Genomic DNA, 25,483 nt, shown 5'->3' on the forward strand with positions numbered 1-25,483 from the left:
GGCTTTCCTTAAATCGTCAGAATGATTTTCCGGGTAAATAAGTATGGAATTGGGGGTAAAAGTAAGTTGCAAAGCACACCAAAAAAAACTCTCTAATAGAACACTAGAATTGAAGACAAACAACTTCAGGAAATATGGGGCGAGAAAAATTTCATATAATACTTATAGATATGTGTTCTATGTAGCTAAAGGATATTTGCCAACTTTTACAACTTTCCGTTCTTTGCCAAAAAAAGGAAGAAAAAAAAAACATTTTAAGGAAAGAAATTGAGAGCACAAAAGCAACTATTTTACGAAATGAAAAAATAATGGGAAATATGTTTATTTCGTTTCTTTTTCCATCTTCTCATCAAAATATGATTATCTTTTATTTCTTATGGGAAAAAGCACAATAAGCACTTTTTTATCTCAACCATGTCTCCTTACTTTTTGTAGTGAGTGTGTTGTAATAAATTTTATGCATGAAAAATGCTTTTTCAAACTTCTGTGTCAGTTGAACAATGGAAAACTTTTAAAGAAATGGATGTTTTTTTTTGTTTTAGCTTAAAGAAAAAGATTCTTCGGATTTCTTAAATTTTTCTGAAAATCAGCTTTTAGTTTTTTTTACTGAGATTTTGAAAAGATTTTTATACAAAAGAAAACTCACGTAATTATGTCTTAATATCACCTAATCAAATCACCTGTTACATATCATAAAAGCAACCACCCCCTAGCTATATAGGTACATAATATTACATAGATATATATACACAATATGCCACCTCACGTTGATGAGTTCTTTGTTCTGATTTGATGCATCACATATTGTTTACCGGGAAAAATGCAACAATGCTGGTACATTTATGAATTAATTGATAAAATACCACCATAAAATGGTTAAATGAGTAAAATACTTAATTAAAGAGATATTTTGCTGTATTACAACTATCACATATTGCTTTTGTATGCTCACAGCTAATTGATAAATGTTCTAGTAGTAACATGATATTAATTTAATTATGCTCTGACTTTTAATTCGATGTGTATAATCAAATTGTATTAATTTGTCAATAATTAATATAAAAACATTAATATTTAACAATGAATATTATCTTTCAGTTATAAAATGAAAATTTTTATCCCAATCATTCGCGTCAAAGTCAAAAGGATTATTTATTGTGCATTTAGCAACAAAATAAGAGACAAAAAAAATCCAACTCACAAAATACGTTCTTTGTTCTTTTTTTTTTGCAAAAAAAAAAAGTTCTCTGCAGTATACCCTCAGAACTAATGCTACACAAACACAAAAACAATTATTTTGTGCATTGAAATTGCAGAGAAAATCACACACCGCGCTCTTGCTTCGATGCTGACACCTTACGAGCCTTTTCCGTACTAATGCCAAGCACAAGCTGCATCCAAAGCTGGAGCTTTTTGCAAAAGCAAGCACACACCATTTCATCCCTTCCCCCTTCCCGGGCTTGCTTTATTAGGTTATCTAGGGGTTACCATGTGTCGCCATGATGAAAGTATGCGTGCGCTTACACCCCTACTTCCTGAGCAAAATTCAAAATTTTCCCAGTTACACTGCGCATAAAAAAGCATCATTGTAGAACATTTCTGCTTTTCCCATTGCCCATTTTTGCAATCCCCTTTTTCACATCCCCCAACAACCATTCTCAAATTTTATGTGAAAATTATGAAATTCCAACGAGAAAATGTGTCAATTAAGCTAGATTTAATAACCACCATCCCCCAACTTCTTTCAACCCCCCAAGTTTAATGATTCTTTTCCCTTTTGCCCTTCTCCCGACTCATACGTATGGATTGTATGTAGTTGGAAAAATAAAAGAGAGAGTATGGAATATTTATTTGAAACGGAAAAACGTGTAGAAGTGCTCAACAAGTTCCACCATGGGGTGTAAAAAAAATTCAATATAAATTTAAAAAATTTTGCTATCTTCTGTAGTTTTTATTCGTGTAGTTTCCCACTTGTAATTGCATGGAAGAAATTTATGAGATTGAAGTGTGTGAAGAGCACAAAATTGGGGAAAATTGATAATATATACATAATAACTATTAGTGCCATCTATGGAGTGCTTTCTGAAGCGCTTATTGTTGAGTATAAAATGGCTTTGCTACATCGTTCGCACTGCAGAGTGGGAGACTTTTCCCCCTAAAGCATTTTTACATTTTATATGTGTACACATTCAATAATATATGCAATGTTTTGGTATTTGCTAGAAATTTCCCCACTCACTTCTTGGGTTAAGGAGAAAATTCTTACCACGCCAAACAGTGAGAAACAGAAGTTTTGGAGCGAAATTCAATTGTCAAATATTCTAAAAATTCAGGTAGTTCAAGCTTTTCTTTGTAGTTCAAAGTAAATTATTTTCAGACTAAAAATAACATTATTAGTGTGAAAAAACGATACGATTTTACGATAAACGTATCGTTAGTTGAAAAAAAATAGCCATAAATCCATCCGATTAAAGATAGATAAACGATTTAATCCAGTTTCACGTCGATTTCGAAGCTACCTTTTACAGAAGTCATATTTTTAGTATTTCAGCGTGATTAAATCCAAGATCTTTTTTCCCAAAACTTCTCAACCATTTTATAAACCCAGAATCTAATTTTGAGCTAAACGGAACCTACCAAACAAAAATATTTACTTAACATTTTTTTAAATTTCTGACTTTTATGTAAAAACAAGCACTTCCACTAAAAATAATGTAAAATGTAAATGAGACTACACTGTTCCTATTTTGATTAAGCACTCTTTGTGAGTCAGTGCTCTACATGGTTCAAAAAACTAATTAAATGGAGTATCGCACAGATTTCGAACTGAATCGACAAGAGAAATTTTCATTATTGAAACCTTGCTGTGAGTACTTTGGGATGCGTCAACAGACGCTTTGCTCTCAGGTGCATTCCAGCCCAATACACCGTGTTGTCAACATAGAGAGAGCTTTTTCTACCGTAACGCGCAAATTTCGTTCTATTACACTGCCTGTCGGTATATACCTATAGGGGTTCAATAACAATGTTCCAGGTATGATGGAACAAATACATATACTTGCACTTTTCACAAATCAGTTCGCTTGGCTTTCAATAAATCAAGTCATGTGAAGCCGGGTTAGCCCTTATTTTGAGCTTTCACACAACCTTCCAACCGTCCAACAATTCCACAGGGTTGTGAAACCCCTCTAGTGAAGCATTTAAAAGGCAATGAATTGTGTAAAATGCCAAAAGTTAAGCTGCAACCACTAATGGAATCTGAGTAGGGCACAGTGCAAATGGAACAAATTCAATAAATTAAAATAGGATTAAGAGGTATGGTGAGTGAGATACACACAGCTCACATTTTATTCTTTCTCATTCGCATAAAATTCCCATTTTATGGATCAAAATGTATAATGTTACTTAATTTACGGGTGAGGAGTAATGGGGAGGAATGCGGTAAAATATATACTTGTGCTTTGATATTTTATTTCCATTCTCCACGACGATTCTTGTATAGTATTATGTGTGAGCGGGGAAAAAAAGCTGACGCTAAAATCATCACAAGAAATGCTATTTTCACGTCAAATTTCATTATAATGCAAAGGATTAGACAGAATGTCTATTTTCTTCCTTAATGATCCTTCTGTTCTGCTATATATACACATCCATTATATATGTATGCAGTACACTCAAGAGTATGTTGCAGAATCAACCCTCTTCTCCAACACCCCTCACATATAAGGGTAGTCGGGGCAATGTATAGGGAAAGAGGGAATGAAAAATTGCAATCTGGCATCATAAAAACTCATGGAATAATTTAGCGAGGGCATTGGAGAAAACTGCCGCGGAAAGAATTGTGCGCGAGTAAAAAAAAAAGTGGGGACACATGGGGAAAAAGATGGAAAATGTTTTTCGTAGCAAAAAAAAACGGAATCTCACCTGAATATGTGGAAGGGAGAGTAACTGCAGCAATTCCGCTTTTTCACGGGTATATTTGTGTGCATGTGCGAGAGAAATCGCTTCGACAGCATCTCGACACCGAGCCACACCATCCCCTGGAGGAGCACGTGATGGTGACATTACGTTGCAACTGATACGATCGTACAGCTAAAATACATTGGGATGAATAAAAAGTTATTACCGGACAAGAGAGAAAAGAAAAACATGCAAAGTGAGAAAATTGCTCACGGATTAATTTACATATTGAGCACATAAATTATAATTGAATGATATATAGTAGAAGCTCTCTCTCCCATGGAAAGCAAAAGCTTAAACAATTTAGATATGTGTGTTATGTACATAAATTTTCACACCAAAATATCTTCTCTTAATCCATATTAAATCTCCGTAGAGGTGCACCTCAATCTCAATTTAAGCTTAATTGAAACTAATAAAGAGAAATATTCTTTGCACAAGTATTTTCATTTGATTTTTTTTTTAATTTGTCTCATAGGAAAATTAGGGGAAGCTTGACTAATTCGGGACTTTACAGAAATCTTGAATTGAGAAAAAAGGGAAATTTCAATTCATATGAGATCTTCGGAAAAATCAATTAAGATTAAAAAGAAAATATCGACGAAGAGGGAATAAAGAATAAGATTAAGGTCGAATTCCCAGTTATTAAGGGGGGTCTCTTGCGAAAAATGTTAGAATTTACACATTATTAATATTGTTATTTTTTTGGGGTTTTTCTAAAACATGGTCTTCCGATGTTGGTTACATTTGAAGCCTAATTATTGAAGTGTAAGAAAATCACTTTTCGCCCTCTTAGGTGGGCCGCCATCTTGTGATTTTCCGTCTCTTTCACAGAACTGTCCTAAAACACAAAGATAGGCTTTTCTCAGGATCTACTGGATGGATTTTGATGGGATAAAAAGCAAATGAAAGAGGAAATACCAATGTAGATTTTGATGTACCAGAATTTTGAATTTCCATTCTGGGGCTGAGAAAAGTGGGAAAACGTCAAAAATGGATGAAGAAAAGTCACATTTTCCCACTTTTCTCTGCTCCAGAATGGAAATTCAAAATTTCGCTACATCAAAATCTGCATTGGTATTTCCTCTTTCATTTGCTTTTTACCCCATCAAAATCCAACCAGTAGATCCTGAGAAAAACCTACCTTTGTGTTTTGACAAAAATCTCAAGATGGCGTCGCATTTAAGATGGCGGAAAATGATTTTCTTACTCTTCAATAATTAGGCTACAAATGTAACCAATATTAAAAAACCAAGTTTAAGAAAAACCCCAAAAAAATAAAAATATTTAATTTCATCAGCTCTCCAAAGAGACCCCCCTTAAGTTTTTTTTATTTATTAAAAAAATAATTTCCGCTCCAGATATTTTTCAGAAATCATGAAAAGATCTTTCTTGAAGTTTTTTTTTAAATGATCTTAAACAATTTAAAAAAAATGAGACAAGTAGATTCTGAAAAAAAAAATTTCTTTTTTAACAACTGAACAGTTGCTGTAAAATTTTGACAGATGGGTGTTTTTAAATCGTTTATTATCGTTCTAGAAAAGAAAAACAAAGAATTTTTTGTTCAGAAAAATAGTCAGAAAGATCTCTGAAGAGATCTCGAAAAATAATTTTCTTTCAAAATTACGATTAAATGTAGAAACAAAATGTCAAAATCCTATAAGATTTTTCCCGGAATACCAAAAATCTTATTACTGACGAATTGTAAGAAAAGAAAAGATTTTTATTAGAATCTACCCCAAAATTAGAAAATTAATAGCTTTGAAAAATTCCAAACATTCCGAAGCTCGCTTTATTCTTTCGCCATGTTCCGGAAGAATTATAAGGGGTCTGAATAAGGCAGTCTTCCCCTACAATTAATCATCATTAAAGAAGCTCTAAACATCACATTCAAATTCAAATTTAAGGCTAAATAAATAAATTAAATTGAATTCTTGTTTTTACCAAAATCGAATCTTTTTGTTTTCCTTTTTTCAAACACTTAAAAAAAAAGTACCTTTGAACTCAAAACAAATCTTTAAAAAATCACTTTAAACTCGCTTTAAATCTTGGCAAAAGTGACGAAGAGAATTCTTAATCTTTACATCTCTGTAATGTCTTGAAAATTATTTGTCTTTTGCAATTAGGAGAACCAGGGGAAAACCTTTGAGGTGAGATAACATCATTTGTAACTTTCGTGCTATGTATATTCTGTATTAATATTGAACTTAATATTGTAGCATTTAAAATGATAATATCTGCACAATTTGCATTTAATCAGACAAAGGGAAGCAATTTTGGAATTAGACCTCCCCGTCTTTCAGAAATGGTGTGGAAAGTGTAAATGAGAATTTATCAATTATTCAGGAGCAAAAGCAAGAAAATTACATGTTGGTGCTTTATTTTCCACGGGAATTTCGTATTCAAGTGGGGCTTTTGCTACCACATAGATATTTTAGCCTTAAAAAGTTGATAAATTTGAGATTTATACCTGCAGAAGAGTGTGAAGTCGTGTATCTCGTAAAATATCACGCAATACATCTGGATCAACGAATAGATCCTGTAGTGCATGAATGTCATCTAAAGAATCCAACACTTTTTGCACAGCCTCCAATCCTGCCTCCTCGTCCGCCCATTCATTTAATGACTCTGACGCCGTTCCGACAGCCACTACAAAGTCACACAGCACAGATACACGGTGGAGAAATGAAGAAAATTAGGGATTAATGGTGTCAGTGTGAAAGTTAGATTGTACGTTGGGCGTTTTATATATAATTTTATATGTATATAGCACTGTACATAGCACTCTTCGGTGCACTTGCGAGTAATATTATGGTTATATGGCGTTATCACTTAAAATCTCATCTCCGCCTCCCAAGGAGTCTCAATGCGTAGGAGTGGATAATGGTATAAAGAGGAGTCTCGTATTGAGGAGTATATGAGTGGTGGGATAACTTATAAATTCATAATTACTTGAATCAGCATCAGCACCACAAAGTGGATCCATGGCAATGCCCCCAGCTACAGCCTGAACAGCACCTTTCAATTTTCGACGTGCATTGAAGCGTTTTAATTCCTCAACTGTATCAGCCAAATGCTGTCGTTGGAGCTTATCACGATCCTATTAATCAAGATATATACCATATTTTCATTATTTCACCTCAACTACCATCAAACGTCTCGATGGGGAATCAATACAGGGCTTTCAAGAGGGGATGGGACCACATATTGTAATGTAACTTACTCTTATCCATGGATGCTCCAATATTTCCGCTATGGATGGTCTATTTCCAGGATGTGGTGCGAGCATTTTCATAACTAAATCTTTGGCATGTGCTGAAATATGTTTCCACTCTGGTGCATCCAATTGTACATAGTTCTGCCACATATTATTGTTTTATTTCCATGGAAAAGACACACAAAAAGGAGGGGAAAGCAAATATGAAAAATTGTTTTTTTTTTTCTATCTACAACCCACAAGAATATGTAAAATATTCTCCATAACATTTCAATGAATGGAAATATAAAATTCATGACTAATTTAAATGAAGAACTAACCGTCATTCGACCACGAGAGACAATATCTTGAATCCTCCGTCCTGATCCCAGGAACGGAAGTCGTCCTGATAGGAGTACGTGTAGCATAACACCAGCTCCCCATACGTCGCACGCCTTCCCGTACGTACGTCTCGTAATGACTTCCGGTGCCATGTAGTGTGGACTCCCAACACGTCCTTTTAAATAAACCAAAAAGGGGATATGTTGCTATGAGAAGACATGGATAGAGCAACTTTCAGCATAATTTTTTTTTATTTTTAATTAGCTTTCAATCCCTGACGATATTGTTTAAAATTTATTTTAAAGAAAAGAAAGACTACAAAAAAAAACAAAGAAAAGAGATCTGGGAAAGCTCACAGAAATTCCATCAAAATTTCCATTTAACTTTAAAGCAAACTGAGCAATAATCATGCAATTTGGATTAAATTGAATTATCTTAAATCACTGATTGCATACAATATCTTGTCTTGAATATAATTAAGCAGAAAATTATGCATCACAAGTGCAAGACAAAGGTGTAATTCAAGCAAATGCAACATAATTACATAATATAGCAATTAGGATTGAATTGAGAAGCATTTTTGATATGAAAAATTAATAATTTAATGAGTAATTGGATATCTCATAATTCTAAGTAAACATTTCACTTCCGGAGGATTTTCCGAAGCTTCAGATTCTGGGCTACTTAGCAAGACTTTCGGTATCTATCTATTTAATTATTTCTCTCCGAGACCCTGAGAGAAGAGGGAATGAGAAGAAAAACGGAGAAAGGGTAGTAAAAAGTTTCAAGGGGTAAAAAAGAATAAGTTGACCATAACGGGAATTGAACCCACGTGAATTAGATATTAGAAGTCATAAGTGGCGGTTAGACCCTCTCGGCTATAGAAGGAAAGGAAAACAAGGGACATTGCTTAAAGAAATCCTAGGCTACTTAACCTAGCTAGACGTTTAGGATTCCTCTAGGAAATAACGTTAAAAGCGTTAAAAAGTATTTTTTAGAGGAACTTTGGGAATTTTCTAACTAAAGGGAAGAATAGATTGATAGCGGCGGGAATCAAACCTGCCTACTCATTATCGATTATGACTACAACCACTCAGTTATCTATCCCTTACCAACTATAAAAAGTCTAAAACTTTCTTCAAAAATAATTATTCACACTTATTTGGAAAAAAAATCCCGATACGATATGATATTCTTTCTTTTACAAACTATATTTCCCAGAACATTCCAAAGCAATTTTAAAATACATCCCTTATCCCATGTTCCCCTTTACGAGATAACAGAAAAAAAGAGAAAATTTTAACAAGATTATTTTTTGATTCATTACATGCCTTTAGCTGGGGATAAAAAAAAGTCGTGATGGAAACTGAAATAAATGAGGGTAAATCTCATAGAATGAATAAATATTGAAATATACGGGAAAATGGAAATGAGATGGGGGAACCAAAATGTTCGGTGTGGATTATTGAGATAAGAGAGCAAAATTATCCATCAAGGGCGAACTCATGCGACCCAGATCTTTAATGGGATTTCAAAATGCGATTCACGGCAGTTGGACCAGAGAGTGAATTGTGAAACAATGGAATTTTCCCACTACCACCCCAGCACCACCCCATGCTGTGATCTCATTTTGGGGCTGCAAAATTTTCAAGGGGCACCCCTCCGTACAAATTCACTGGCTCCGACAAACGGAGTGGACAAAAAAATGTGTGGCCTCCAGTCCCATTTATCCTCCAAAAGCATTCCACATGTGTTTATGCATGAGGAACAATGCAAAAGTCGGGTGAGGGGTTTGTACTGTATTGAGCTACATATAGTACATACCTATATAGAGTGTGATAGAAAAGCTCGGAAAAGCTTCACTATGGGGAGCAATATCGTATACATATTGAAGGGGAAACAAACATATTTGCACAAAACAAAAAGATCCCAGGGACTGTCTCATTCCATTGAAATTCATTTGACGAGAAATTCCCAATGAATTCACTTTTGCTCCCTCACAACATTGCAATTTCATCCTTCATCCATCACCATCCCTCTTGAGCCATTCCAACTTTGTACTTTGGAATATGTAGTGTATTGACAACAAACTCAAATACAAGTCTTCTTGTGGCTAAGGCGGGGGTATGTAGGAACTTTCTTCAACTTGGAACATAGCTGTTGAAAAGCTTATGCGAAGCGCAGAACCGCGATAAAGTTTGCCATAAAATGAAAATTCCCCCAATCACTCGTTCATCATCCTTTCAGGTTGATGTGTAGCAAAAAACTTCAACAAAACACCTGTACTCTTGCCAATTACATTGTCAATTTTATATTTTCTTCTTCTCTAAAGAGGAGAAAGACTCGAAATAATCCATAAATATGCACTAAGAGATGATAGACAATAAACCATTCTATAAATTGTATTGCAAAATGTTTTTATGTTTACAAAGAAAAATATTTTTTATTTAACAATTGGAGGATTTTGCTGGCCACCGTGGCCAATTTGACAGTTTTTAAATCGTCACAGAATAAAATCTATTAAAAATATCATGATAAATTGTATATCTTTGTGTAGGGAAGTTCAATTGCTTCAAGTTCGTCGAGAGAATATTTGGAAAAAATTTTCCTATTGAGAAAAAATTAAGGGCAAAGTTTTAAGGTTAGAAACGTCGATCCTCCAAGTGAGAAAACTTTAAAAATTTGTTTTATTTAAAAACCTTTATTTATCTTTTAAATTTTCTACATTTTTTTTTTAGAGAAAACTCAGTTCCATTTCTTTTCAAAACTATTTTTGTGAATTCACTGGGAGACGTAAGAAAGACACGTAATTAAACAAATTGTAAAAGCGTAAACCAATTACTTCAAATTAATTCGTATTCATAATTAATGGCGAGTATGGTTTGAAAATAAGTAGTCAGACCAAGTTAGCTGTGTTTCTTTCATTAGCTGTGTTTCTTTCAGACACAGCTTTTGTGTACCGAGCAAAATCGAAAGTCGTCAGATCGGGCTCAAACTTGGTATGAGTACGAATTAGGGTCCCCACATTCCAAAAAACGTATGCGCCAAAAAATTTTTTTTCCGGCCGGCCGTCCGGCCGTCCGGCCGTCCGGCTGTCCGTCCGGCCGGATCATAAACTTAAATTGCGAGAGAACGGTAATAGATAGAGACTTGCGGTAAACGGCAAAGTTTAAATATCGACCGGAAGACATCCGATTATGATGTCAAATTTTACCCCCCACCCCCCCCGTCCGCCATTTTGAATAACCCCAAAATTTTGTTTTCGCTATATCTCAGCCCCTGTAACAGCTAAAATTCTGAAATTTTGATATGTTGTAGGGGCCATAAAGAGCTTTCCAACGATACCTCATTTTCGAAAATCGGTCAAGCCGTTTAGTCATTATGGCCGCCACAATTTTTCATCGAAAATCGACCATAACTCGAAAACGGCTTGACCGATTTTGATCAACCCGGGGTCAAATGAAAGATCTCAACAAACCGTACAACTCTCTAGAACATCAGAAGTTTCAAAAGTGACCGCTAGAGGGCCAAAAATCAAAAACAAAATTTTCGATTACTTTTCGATGAATATCTCGAAAACGCCATTATCGATTTGCTTCATTTTTTGATATGTTATAGCTGACCATATTATCTAGCTCCATGCCAAAAATGAAGAAAATCTATATCGCCGTTCTCGAGATATAGCCTTCCAAAGTTGACATGTCATATCTCGGGTTCTACTAGTCGGATTTTGATCAACTCAAGTGCAAATGAAAGGTTTCGTGAAGCCCTACAAATGTCTAGAACATTGCAAGTTCGAGAAATGACCGCGAGAGGCGCTAAAGTCAAAATCAAAATTTTCGAAATTTTCGAACTCGAATATTTCGAAAATGCCATTATCGATTTACTTCATATTTTAATATATTATAGTTGAGGTTAAGACCTTTCCAACGATAGCTCAAACTCGAAAATCTATGGAGCCGTTCCCGAGATATGGCATTTTAAAGATTTCTTGGGGGATGACTTTTCAACTTTTCCCGATTTTGCATGTATTTAAACAAATTCGCGTTCTAGTTTGCTCTCACAAAATTGGTACACTGAAAGAAACACAGCTCTCGTAAGCTTGGTCAGCTTACCCGTACATTTTTTTCTTTTTATCTTTCTCTTGGTTTATTCTTATTAATTCTGGCCAAAAGATGAATTTTGAGGTTATGATCCGTACGTAATAGTTACTAATTACTTACGTTCTGCTTTACGTTCTTATGTAAGTTACCTTATTGTCCTTATAATTTGTTAAATAATTAAATTGAGAACTTAATTAAAGAGAGAAGTTTTAGGATTCTAGTGATTCTACTAAAATTCCTACAAGATTATTCTCTTACTAACTAGCATCAAAGCTACTTTCAATTCAACCCTCAGTCCGATTTCTTTTGGGCCATCAAACTACATCCTTGTGGAAAAGTATATAATAAATTGGTGATTGAAGTTAGGGGTGTTTTCAGAAACTAATTCAACTTTCTTTATTTTCTTTCCAACACACACCCCCAAACTTTCCTTTTGCCCATTCACCGGGAAATGCAAGAACCACACCGCAATATATGGAAAATGAATGGAACTATTTTAAATGGAAACTTTCATAACATTCTATCGCAGACATTTTTACCCCCATCATAGTTTTTCAATGTGAAATAAATTAGTAAAAGTGGTAAATAGCATGAGTTTAATAGGGAAATACATTAATTACATTTTGGTTTAGATTTAATAGTCTTCTCACTCCGCAAGGGATTTGAGAGCTTTTTTGGATGGTTTCCATTTGGATGGAAGCTTGTGTGAAAAAGAAATGTAATGAAAGCACTTTTGGGAGAAGCAAAAGATGCTTTTATAAAGCAGTAAAAATATAGTGTAAACGTGATAGCAATAAATCACCTGCAAGCACTTAATTGATGTGTATGTGACATTCATCTGATACATAATCTTATATTAATAACAATATGTATATACATAATGATTCAGATATTAATTACATCAGAGATTTATTGTCTTGAGAGTATTGCTATTATTATACCTCTGGGAAGCTCATTCCCATATTAATGGCATTAATTCTCGTTGAAAATTGTACCTATACATTTGAGAGGGAAAGACAATTATATACTTCGCGTGAAAAGGGGTTTAAATTAATTAAAAAATAGAGAGATAGAACATCAAAATGTAAATTCTGTCCCTACTGCCTTTATGGAAAATCTTAGATAGAAAACATCCAACCCCCTCGAGTGATATAGTCAAGTGCAAATGAAGAGATCTTTCAAGTAACAATACGATTTTGTCGTCATTTCACCAATTTACAATGTAGATATTCACCATTCGCAGTGAAGAGCGACATTTTGTAAAGTAATGAAATGAGAATGTAAATTGGGTCGTCAAAGCGCGCATACTCATGTAGTTTCCGTACCCTTTTGTTACAACTATAACTTAAAGAATTCTATATATTCCAACATTTTCGCCCTCTCTCCGCATATCCAACATACAGCCGTCGGATCAACGATTTACAATGAATTTCAAATATCAATCCGCATAACTTTTGGTGTTGTTAATTGTATTGAAGTATATACAATAAAATCATTCATTTAACAAAGCATTTCCTCTTCAAGTTTGATTTAACTTCTGAAAGCTTTGAAAGCTCATACATACTACATTATATGTGTGGATTTTTCTTCGTATACGAAAAGCGACAGTGTCTTGGGCGAGAGTTTCTATTTAATTTTCCTCCCAAGCATTCTCATCACTTATGTGTCTCTATATGTTCAAGTATACATAACACAATCAACGGAAGGAATCCCTTTAACAATGTGTATTACTTTCGTGTCTGTATGCCACAAACATTCTCACTTCCTTACTCAATGGCCTGACAACTCCAAGCCACATATTGCTTTTATCCCTTATCCCCAAAAACGCTTTAAGGCATTTCGTGTTAAATCCATTGATAGGCCCCATTCAATGGAAAATTCAATGGGATTCGGTATTTTATGAATTACCACGCTTTTCCGAAATGCTAATCTAAAGGTGGGTTGAATATTCAAATCCAAAAATTAGGTAATCATACTTAATTTTCAAAGAGAACTTTCTAGATCAGATTCCCTTAATTTTATGGTTTCTTTCCTGATTTTTTATGTTTTCTGTGAGTTCTGTCTTTTCAAAAAAATTTCTTTTTAAATTTTTGAAAATCTTCAAACTCATCTTTAACTCAAATTGGTCCATTGTACACAGTATGCTCGGCAATTTATCTTTGTTGACTTCGAGCACAATTAAAATTATGAGACTTACGGATTACTTACTTTCGAGTGAAAAAATATGACAAAAAAAATTTTTTTTATAAAAAATAAATTCGGAATAAAGAATTTTATAACTTCCTATGCAAAATTTCAGAAATTCTGGTTATGAATTGACTATTAATTCTAGACAATTTTGAAATTAGGATTTCAAGGAAATTTTTTTTGAAAATACTGGGAAAATTTGTGCTAAGCGTCATAGCTATGTAGCTTAAAAATAGTTCAAATTAGCAAAAATTAAGGGATTTTTCAAGTTTCGTTTTAAGGCTAAAATTTAGATGTTGAAATTTACATTAGAACCTGACGATGATTATAAATTATTCGAAACGTCGCTGATTAAAAACAAACGTTTCGTTTTTATTGACTCCCTTATCGACCGCTATTCCGAGGAGCTTTCTAACGAAGATTTTTCTTTATTTCACATTTCGTAATCGGAAAATTTTCTAAAATTCAAATATATTCAAAATTTAACGAATATTCATACTTTTGAATGAAATTTAAATAATTACTTCATGTTTCCCTAAAATTTATACAAAATTTTATGTAAATCAAACAAGTGGTTCCTACATGATGGATCTATGAGAGTTATTTTAGACTTTACTTGTTCATCACTTGCTGAAACTTATAAATGCTCCACACATGAATTCAGTTGTGAAAACCTTAAAGTTATAATATTGTTTTTTTTTCTTTAATTTTGTTTCTACAAAAAAACTATAAATACTTGTAACAGTAACATGAAATTGTATTCAATACATTTTTCAAATGAATTGTGATATTATTGCTTTTGTGCAATGTTTTGTTGGGTATTCAACATAATTGTATAACGTTAAGTATTCGTGCCAAAAGAGAACGAAAAGTGATTGTTTAATATAATAAGAGAGTGTGGAATTATGTTTAAAATAAAACCATTAATAGCATAATGAGGTGTTCAAGAATTCATTGCAGAATATTTTAAAATTTAAATAGAAAAACTGCCTGATTCCCATTCTTAAACACCTCAATGGAAAAATTTAACGTAAAAAAGAAGATAACTTTGTAAATATAAACTATCATTTATTGTGAAAGCTCAAAAACTGTTAAATCTACAAAGTAACGTGTATTAATGTAAAATGTGTTAATTTGCTCGCTTACCCTCACCATCTGACTTCAAATAAAGTTTCCCTCTAGGGCTCAAATTTGAACGATGCACTTGTATCCTTTCTGTGAAGAACACAATCATGTTCAAAACAGAATTTTAATTTATATTTCTTCAATAAATATACGAATACTTATTTATACAAAATATACATTTTAAGTATATATCTTATCAAGAGACTGGATGATTACAATTGAGCGTCGCTCTTCAACAATTTGCTAATATAAATGTTTTGTAACAAATGAAAAATGTTGTGTGAACATTGCAATTATATGTATTTTGTCTCAGAGAGAATGAAAATGCTTATCAAGATGTGAAATGAGATACAATTTAGTGAAATATTACGTATTTATTCTTGCATGAAATTTGTCATATGTGAAAGAAAATTGGATTGGAAGTATTTGGAAAGGAATGTTGTACATAAGTTTTCTTATGAAAGCTCTAACTTTTTAGCTTTAGGGAAATTCGTGAAAAATTATTACAAAAATAGATTCATTCACTCACTCATTCATTGAAACATTTCATACATTTAATATTGAAATAAAAATATGTTAAAAAAATTTTGTAGGATCTACTATATTTTATATTACTTTTATGAATATTTTTTTAACAAATATAATTTATTGACTACGTGAACGATGGGAAACCAAGTTTTGCATAAAATTACTTTTTATTATTTCCATGAAAGCAAACAAATACAGGAAAAACACCGAAACGATGCTCTATATTGCCAATAAGTAAGTCAATCATAACGCGTCCAGTTATAAGAGTTGGTGTCCCACAACGTGTATAAGTTTGTTTATGCGTTGTAATACTATTTGTGAGCAGAATTAGTAGGCAAAAATTTTTTTTTGTAAAATTCGGCAATTTGATGGATAAAAATGGTCATAACTTTGGTTCTATAAGACCTACAGAAATTTCTTGACTAGTTTTGGAAAGATATTAAAGCAGGCTATAAATTGACATAAATTTCAATAATTTTCAAGGTCATCTCTAGAACACAAAATGGCGGCTTTTTGTTTTACTAAAACAGTTTTTGGCACTTTTTGTCTCGAAGAAGTGGTTCTAGAGGGTTCTGATGTTCTAGAAAGTTGTAGAGAATTGCAAAACCTTTAATTTGATACTAAGATGAGCAAAATCGGTCAAGCAGTGCAGGAGATATGGCTCTTAGAACTTTTCAAATTCAAGAATTTTTCAAATGGTCATATCTTCTAAACGGCGACATAGATTTTCTTCATTTTCGGACTGATGAAAGATATTGAGTCAGGCAAAAATTTAAATCAAAATTTAAAGGAAATCTATAACAGATGTTCGGAGATATAGCCCCTTAAAGTTAGACAATTTTTGTTTTTGCTTTTAGCGCCTCTTGTGGTCATTTTTGGAACTTGGAATGTTTTAAACAGTTGTAGGGCTTCTCAATACCTTTCATTTGATACCAAGATGGTCAAAATCGGTCAAGCCGTTCTCGAGATATATCGAAAAAACACTTTTTGCTTTAGGCTGCCATATTTGCTAAACCGCTTGACCGATTTTCAAGTATGAATTATCGATGAAAACGTCTCACTGAGCTCTACAACATACTGAAATTTCAGACCTCTAGCTATAAGGGAAGTGGTTGACAGTAGTTCAAAATGGCGGACGGCGGCCATCTCGGATTTTGAAAATGCGAAAAAATGAAATTTTACACCCACATTTCTATAGAAAACTTCAAACCGGAAGTCTCTATCTGTTACCGTTCTCAAGCTATAAGGGAAAGTTTGGCGCACCGGCAGGCCGGCAGGCCGGCCGGCCGGATCAAAAATTTTCCACCACCATTTTTGGAATGTGGGTTGTCTGAAACGTGCTCATACCAAGTTTGAGCCCGATCTGAGGTGGTCGGAAAATCCGACGATTACAATACTTGGTGTTGGCCACGAAGTGGAACACCAACTAATTGATAAAAAAAAAACAAACAGACTTGATTAATTTATAAAATATGTATTATGTACCTACATAAATATAGGAAAAACATGACAATATTGAAAGGTAAATTAATAATGCTTTATTTATAGGAATATTTCAAAGAAAGCTTACATTTTTAATTAGGTAAAATTTAATTACATATTTTTTAAATGAATAATTTTAATGGAAGTAGAAGGTAATAAAAAAAAAACTTTCAGTGGATTTATTAAAATCAAAATGAGTGACATTTAGTACGTAGGTATTACAGTAAAAAAATCCCAGATTAATGCAATCAAATTGATAAATTAATATCAAAGACAACTACGTGGAATTAACTCTTTGTTCTCTCTCAACCATATTACTTACCTATCTACAAAAAATGGCATTTAAATTTTAATTTTAAAGTTATATTTTGTAATTTATTCAATAAAATGTCACGAATATTATCCCAAAAATAGCATTAAATGTGTGCTTTACATTGATACAGCGCTTTAACCTATTTATCACATAAATTCCAGTTGATCTGATAGAATAAATTAATTGTATGCAAATCATTGTAAAGTTATACCTCGTGAGAGATTAAAATATATATATTTTTTTAATAAAATCGACATGTTTCATTATACAGAACAGCGGGAGTGACAAATTAAGTAACGCACCTTTTGCCACTGAAGCCCATAATCAATAAATGGGAAATACTTTTACGCGGGTTCCAGATATGAATATAAAATTAAATTTATTCGAGGTTCTCTCGCCAATTTGTATTGCCTCATTATTTATGTATGCTTTTATATAAATCCGCAATTTTCCTTCTTCATGTTTCCCCCAAAAATTATTTACATACTGAATCCTTGCTGGGGAGTTAATATTTTATGTCAAATGACTTATGAGATTTTCCGGAAATTTATCTAATTTTGAAGATTCTTTTTTTGAGGATGATTCTACGGAAAATACCTCCTATGGGTTCTTGAGGATTTTTTTAAGGACATAAAGGCTCTTTTATTATGGCCTAAGAAATTTTAATACTTTGACTTGTTTATTTAAATAGAAATTAAAGAAAAGTGAAAATAATTCTTTAAATTTCTTTAAAGCAGCTTTCCCAATAAAAATCCTTGAAAAGATATTACGTTAGTCTGATCCTGACTGAGGGTCTCTTATCTCTTGATATTTGAATCGACATTCTTATAGCTCTAAATCCATACATTCTATGCTGTCATTTCCATACAAGGACTCTTTAACATATGAGACTTCTATACACTTGTATCTATGAAGTATTTTTCAAGAGATACTGGGCAACTATATATGTACATAAATTGCAGCAAGAATGTTACAATAAAAATGTTTTATTCTCTGCAAGATCAATAATACTTTTTACCTCTCGTCTAACATTTTCAACAAAGAAATATGAGAATTTTTAAATAAAATAGAAAAGAAAATAATTTTAAAAAAATAAATGTAAAATTGTCAAGAAAAAAACGAATGAAACACATTGCATTTTCCTTGGGAATCAACTACAAAGGAAAGAAGAGAATTATACCAGATGCAACGTTCTACACACGATGTGTAAGAAAATGCATAATATATCTTATAGGTGAATTATCTCACACCTTTGGATGAAGTTCACTTTTACAGCACTAAAGAAAATCGATGGATGTTCAGGAAAACTTCATCTTACACCACAGAACACACAAGAAAAAAAGTGTGAGATGGGAAGTAAGAAAGTTCTTCCTCTTAGACAAAGTCGGTGCTTTTATAAAGTACTTTTCTTGCTCTGTTGCGGCATGAGAATCACATTAAAGACATTTGTGGGGAAATATGCAAAATCAACTGCATGATTTATGGAATTCACTGTATTTTCGGATGATTTACCACACTCCCAAGAAGAAATTGTAATCTCAGTGGGGGGAAAAATGAGGGGTGTGTACAAAATACCGTGAAAATCCATTTGAAATTCTTTTTAAATTTTCACAAGATTATATTTTATTTTTCCACGAGGAAAATATTCCGTTTCTTTAATGCAGGAGGACTTTCTGTGGATTTGTTTTTTTTTTTTTTTTTGTGGAAAGTGTGTGGCTTTGGTTGTAGTGAGTGTGCTAAAAAAAAAGAAGGGATCACCTTTGAAATTGTAATATTCATTCATATAATTTAAAATGTTATCCATTTTTTCTCATCTTTTATTTCAGTTTTCATCCCCTTTCAGTAAATTTGTTTCACTGCCAATTCCCATGATATAGCACATGAATGTAATTCTAAATATTTCAACATGACTGTTGTTTTTCCCCTCTTCAACCCACCCCCCTCCCCGCACAGTGTTATCCTCACATCCATCTCACCCCATTTACCTCATTCGCTCTTGCAAAAAAACAAACCAAGTGTCACATAGTGTAATGGAAAAACATAAATCCCAAAGAAGAGAGCGAAGAGAGCTTTCTTCAATATACACACCCTCACACACGTTTACCCACCCCCAATTTACTGTGGGTGGGATGTGAAAAAACACCGTCGCAAAGGTCGCAAATGCATATACATATACTTTTCTCAATACACCCCCCCCCACGCACACGGGAAAAACTTCACGCAACAATAAAAATCAATCAGGAGAAAAGTTAAAGCCCATTTTGTCATCAAAAAGCCCTATTTTCACTTTCTTGTCACCTTGCATTCCCACACCAACCACTCACCCTCTGCCTAAAGGTCTCTCCACTCTCACCAGTTAACACCATCAGCACTTGCCCCCCACACCTTTTTCCTATTTTACCATGTACTTATTTCACACTGTATCATAATAGCATTATATTGTACATAGATACACATAAATGTTTATGTACACATACATAACATAATGTATAGGATGCATTATAGGAAAAATCTTTAGTGAATATGGATTTGAACATAAGTTTCAAAGGGATAGCCCCATTATTTATTAACTTTCAGTTCCATGTCCGTTGGACGGCAAAGCGTGAGAGAGAAATTTTCTATGGGCATCTAATAAATAACATCGTCAGATTTTTCCTTTTCATGCATCCTTAGGCAAAACTCCCACCATCACCCGTAAAGAGCCAAGAGAGCACAGAGAAATCTTTCAATTTCCCTCGAGTTGATGTCTTCCATTAACTATAGATCAGTAAAAGAAGTCAAAGAAATACTAACTTTTGTTATAAAAGTGAGAGAAAAGTGAAGATTTTTGTGGTTTAAGGGGAACTCACGAATCTTCTTACAATTTCTGTATTCCCAATTGGGGATTCACGTAGAAATGTAAGAGTAACTTGTAAGAATAAGTAAGCGAAAGAATGATTTTTCAAGTTTTCTTTTTAAATTCTTTACATAATAAACGTATTCTGCGGTTAAAATCTTTACGTAGTAGTAAATATTAAAAAAAAATCTTTACATAATCTATAACGTGAAGGAAAAAACTCATTTGTGTAACACTCAGTCAGTACATATGAGTGATCTTGTAACAATGTAAAATTAAAGAAAAGTGGTAGTATTAAGATCAAGTTAAATAAAGTAATATCTAGTAAATTATTTTTCATGTTTTTATTATATACTTCAGCAAAAAACGTATTTTGAGGTTATGTTTATTTACGTTGTAACAAATATGGTGCTTTTTAATATTTTATTTAACCTTTTCGCGTCCGCATTGAAAGACGCCGGCATTTTATCGCGAGATTTATTCTGTTGAAGCACTCAAAAAATATTTCTCATTCAAAATGTCTTCTTTGGCTTCTTCTACATAAATTGAACGTATTTCCAACTTGAAAATACCGGGAGCCAGGACATTAGGGCATGATTTTAACCACGAATAACTTTTGATTAGATTGAGATATCTGAAAACTTCTGCCGCCAAAAGATGCGTAAACTCAAAAAGTTATATTAGCTTTTTATTTAAAGTAGATATCTTAAAAATTGTAGCTGCTAGAGCAAAAACACATGAAAAAAAGCGTTTTGTTCATGACAAATATACTGCTTTTTATGTCAAATTAACGCTGAATTGCCTATGATGGCAATATCTGCTTTTCCTCAAAAATTTTCTTTGATTGCTTGAATATTTAATCGCATAATGTCGCGAAAGGCCATTTTAATTTAAATTTAGTCAAATATTCACTTCTTTAATGTCTTTGGATCATTTTAATGGGTTTTGAGAAACTCAACAGACATGAAATCCAGTATATTTCATCGTTTTCCATTTTTTGCTCTCGCGACTACAATTTTTAAGATATCGAATTGAAATAAAAAGCAAATAATAAAACTATTTGAGTTTAGGCATCTTTTGATGGCAGAGGTTTTCAGATATCTCAATCTAATGAAAAGTTATACGTAGTTAAAATCATACCTTAATTTAATGGCCACCCTGTATAATTAAATTCATTTAAAATCGGGAAGAATTATTTAATTCGAAACTCCAATGGAATAACGTAGTAATTGCTTTATGAATTCACCTTATTCCACTATTGGAGCATTCAATTAAAGAAAATTTTATAATTGAATGAACGTTTTCTAAACTGCATAGATGTTTTTTTTTTATTTTACGTCTTACTCTGTTTATTCTAACTCCGTCAAACATATTTACTTTTACATTCTATAGTGAGGTCCCTTAAGGGGGGTCTCTTTGGAGAGCTGATGAAATTAAATATTTTAATTTTTCTTGGGGTTTTTCTTAAACTCGGTTTTCAAGTGTTGGTGACATTTAAAGACTTAGCATTAAAGAGTCAGAAAATCACTTTCCGCCATCTTAGGTGCGACGCCATCTTGAGATTTTCCTCAAAACACAAAGGTAGGTTTTTCTCAGGATCTACTGGATGGATTTTGATGGGGTAAAAAGCAAATGAAAGAGGACATACCCGTGCAGATTTTGATGTACCAGAATTTTAAATTTCCACTCTGGGGCTGAGAAAAGTGGAAAAATGTGACTTTTTTCAGATATTTTTGACGTTTTTCCACTTTTCTCAGCCCCAGAATGGAAATTCAAAATTCTGGTACATCAAAATCTGCACGGGTATGTCCTCTTTCATTTGCTTTTTACCCCATCAAAATCCATCCAGTAGATCCTGAGAAAAACCTACCTTTGTGTTTTAGGGCAGTTCTGCAGAAAAGTCGGAAAATCACAAGATGGCGTCGCACCTAAAATGGCGAAAAGTGATTTTCTTACACTTCAATAACTAGGCTACAAATGTAACCATCAGCGGATATCCAAGTTTAAGAAAAACCCCAAAAAATGACAACATTAAAAATGTGTAAATTCTAACAGATTTCCCAAGAGACCCCCCTTAATGTCTTTTTGAAGTTTCTCCATCGTTCTTTTCAGAGAAAAATAATTTTTTAAATTAAAATTTAAAAAAAATACCAGAAAATTCCTCATTGTATGGGGAAAACTACATGGGAAAAGGATCAATAATTACGGTACGTATAAAGGACGCCCTGGTTCTGTTCTCTATCAGTGTCTCTCTGCAATCCAAAACTAATTCCACAAATTACGAGATGATTGAGTATTTCCATGTACACACACACGCTATTTGTATCAATACATCTTTGAGCTGTCTAGTCAACCACCTCAAGAGGATTATGAGAAAATTGTATTTGGAACATAGGTAGGTATTATTTCATTATTCTCCATCATAAGAATTATTTATCCGTGTGGATTTTTTTCTTGTTCATTTACGAGTTCCATTTTCAAGATGATTTTCTCAGAAATTAATCAAGAGAAAAAAATCAAAAGTCTGACTTTGTGCTCTAATCAAGCTATATTCATTATGCAATTTAATTAGAATTTCTCACCAAGATTCTCACAATCTTATCTATAGAACTTTCTCCTCTGTTCATTCTGTATCTCACCTCGTGATATATGAAATTTTGCATATTTCTACTTTAAAATTTACACCTTTCCCATCCAATCTGGAACCCCTATCTCCGTGGTCCTCTTTATCTTTTAAACACATTTCAGCATTCAAAAACTTGTTAGGAAAAAGTTTGTCACCAGAATTCCTCCCCATAAATTTATTTCTCATCCTTCCAGTGCCAAAATGTATAATTTGCCAAATCGACGACCTATTTTCTCGTTCATGGTAACGAAGAAGAATAGAAATTAAGAAGAGTCATCATCTCTTGCGAGAAAAAAAGCTTTCTGGGTGCAAAAAAATTTGAAGAGAATTAAATGCTCGCTTTGAGTTAGGGGAAAAAAAAGTTAAATTCTCTTGAACAAGATGACAGCAGCAACCCTTTTGCATCAAATAATTGAATTTCAATCAAATCCCGCTTCCACGAAAGTTAGATGGGAATTTAATACTCCAAACTAAATTGCATATAAACTCAAAGTACAAACTCAAAATCAATCAAGTTGCGTGGAATAGATAATCTCCGAAGGGAATCTTATTTTAATAATTAAATTTAAACCGCATTTGGGGTTCCCGTAATTTAGAACATAATCCAAAATAAAATTAAGCCGTTCGTCCCAAAAGATATGTGTACCATTGAAACATTTTCACATGATGGCATTTGGTTAAAACTAAACACGGGAAGCCACTTTGAAAATTCTTCAGTGACCATGGAATCTCATTTACTGTATGTTCAATTGAACAAGTTGAAGCAATTTCTGCACCCCAAATCCCCCACAAACAATCAATTTTCATTTCCAAATGGATCTCATGTTAGTACACCATTCGTGGTACTACAGTAAGCTTTTGCTGTATACACATACATATATAATTAAACGTTCCTTTCAGCAACGCACAATGTAGGATGTAAAAAAAAGTGTAAAATCCATGTAGTACGACGGAACAAAAAGGCATGACTAAAATGAACAACATTTCAATTAAATTTTAATTGGATTCTGTTGACAAGTCCATTATTTATTTTGTCATGGATGAAGCACAAATTGTATACAACCTTTTGCCACATATCGAAGCATGATATAAGCATTTAATTACTAGAAAATGAATCCCGCTAAAAGATCCAATATTGCAAATCATAACAAACACAATATAATATTGATTAGGAAATGAAGATAAAATGAAAATTGAGGTATTAAAGAGTCAAAGTTTAATGAAATTTTAGATAATATAATTTGAAACAATAGCCATGAAACTACTTCATCTATTTAATTATCACTGAACGCACTGAACTCTCATCAGGATCATCTGTAGGCGAAACTATAGGTATTGGTTAGCGTCACATTGGATGCACTCTGATAGATTTAACAGGGGAAGGGTGCATTCAATTCGACGCTAACCAATTCTAGGTTATAAATTCAAAAATGAAATTCAATTCCCCATGAATGTTCTTAATGATTTTCAGGAATTGTTACTAGTTGAAAAATCAATTTCTACCCAAGTAATACTAATTAAAATCTAAATCTCAGTGATATTTAAAAATAAAGTTTTTTCATCACATTGGGAAAATAATTAGAAAGATCTCTCACGAGTGATAACGCTTAAATAAAAATATAAAAAAAAATATATAACAAACAAACAAAGCAAAAATCTTAAAATGAGTGAAATGAATTAAAAGACTTCAATGATTTACAAAGAGGTGGAATCACATGTAAATTATCTGTGAGTCGAATAATCTCATCATACAAAAATTATTTAAAGAATCGAGTCAGATCATTTTAAGATCGCTTGAGAAAGCAAGAAAACTAAAAATTACATCTTGAAACTGAAATGTACTGGCCTCGTGCCGTTATCGATAGAGCCAAATAAATTAGTCTTGATCCAGCAGCAACAGTGTTCACATCAGAAACCATTACTGAAAATTACGACCATTAAAAATGATCAGCTGTATAAGATTTGAAACAAAACCAAACCCATGAGAACTATTTTCAGATTTTTCTAATATTCTCTACATCATTTTTATATTCTTTTCAAATCTTGTGAACTCGTGAATGATACAGGAAATTCAATCGACTCATACGCTTCATCTCAAGCAATAAAGATCCTGAGAATAATTTTCAATGATCTTTTATACTAAAGGTATAATAGTGTGACGAATTTTGTAGGGAATTTTTTTAGAAAAACGTTAAACGGAAATATATAATTTGAATTTAAATAAATTACGGCGAAATGCCCAAGGGGAAATGGGGGAGAAGAAGTAAAAGAAGATTGAGGAGCACGTGGACATAACCTCAAATTTTGCTGTGAAAACCCTATATAAGCGCGAATATTACCCTAGAAGAAGCACCCAGAAGAAACCTATGAGCCAATCAACAAGAAGACGAAGTATTTGGTCGCTAGAAGGCGTAATAAAGTAAAAGAGGAGCTCAACGAAAGAAGAAAAACCCAAAGGAACAGTTTTACTGAGAGTTGAAACATGTGGGGAGGCAGCACAAAGCCCGCCAACCATCTGAGAAGCTGCAACAGGACGACGCAATGGATGAGCTTTCGATAATTGAAAAAGAACTGGCAGATCTGAAGGCAGCAGATGGAAGAAATTAAGAAGAGCATCGCTTCCAATACTAAGAAACTGGAAATGATGGACCACAATATTTACGCTATTTTGGATTTACTGGAGTCGAATACCCAAAGTTCTTTCCAGTCACCAACATAGATAATTTCAAAAAGGTCCAAAACGATTGGAACACTAAGGAGATATAACTCTAGAAAGGCGATTTGA

The 25,483-nt window shown here is 33.1% G+C and overlaps 3 protein-coding genes across 11 annotated transcripts in view; 2 read left to right on the forward strand and 1 right to left on the reverse strand.

The window, feature by feature from the left end:
* Positions 1 to 25,483, reverse strand: part of LOC129791777 (peripheral plasma membrane protein CASK) — a 251,442-nt gene that overhangs the window by 195,674 nt on the left and 30,285 nt on the right. For 7 of the 9 annotated variants that reach the window (XM_055830286.1, XM_055830257.1, XM_055830278.1 and 4 more), the window contains exons 7-12: positions 14,935 to 15,003; positions 7,498 to 7,673; positions 7,184 to 7,318; positions 6,913 to 7,060; positions 6,431 to 6,609; positions 3,925 to 4,092 (exon numbers count right to left, since the gene is read on the reverse strand). In XM_055830286.1, coding sequence (XP_055686261.1) covers positions 3,925 to 4,092; positions 6,431 to 6,609; positions 6,913 to 7,060; positions 7,184 to 7,318; positions 7,498 to 7,673; positions 14,935 to 15,003 — 875 coding nt within the window. The remainder of the gene's footprint in view (positions 1 to 3,924; positions 4,093 to 6,430; positions 6,610 to 6,912; positions 7,061 to 7,183; positions 7,319 to 7,497; positions 7,674 to 14,934; positions 15,004 to 25,483) is intronic. The other 2 variants (XM_055830296.1, XM_055830268.1) reach the window with 1 other exon arrangement.
* Positions 1 to 25,483, forward strand: part of LOC129792167 (alkaline phosphatase-like) — a 531,254-nt gene that overhangs the window by 30,260 nt on the left and 475,511 nt on the right. The gene's annotated exons all lie outside the window — the stretch shown is intronic.
* LOC129792850 (40S ribosomal protein S25) overlaps positions 5,129 to 25,483 on the forward strand; it is a 137,947-nt gene continuing 117,592 nt past the window's right edge. Inside the window, exon 1 of the mRNA XM_055832240.1 lies at positions 5,129 to 5,133. Coding sequence (XP_055688215.1) covers positions 5,131 to 5,133 — 3 coding nt within the window. The 5' untranslated portion in view covers positions 5,129 to 5,130. The remainder of the gene's footprint in view (positions 5,134 to 25,483) is intronic.

The sequence above is a fragment of the Lutzomyia longipalpis genome, chromosome 1 (genome assembly GCF_024334085.1).
Source record: "Lutzomyia longipalpis isolate SR_M1_2022 chromosome 1, ASM2433408v1".
NCBI classification, from domain to species: Eukaryota; Metazoa; Arthropoda; class Insecta; order Diptera; family Psychodidae; genus Lutzomyia; species Lutzomyia longipalpis.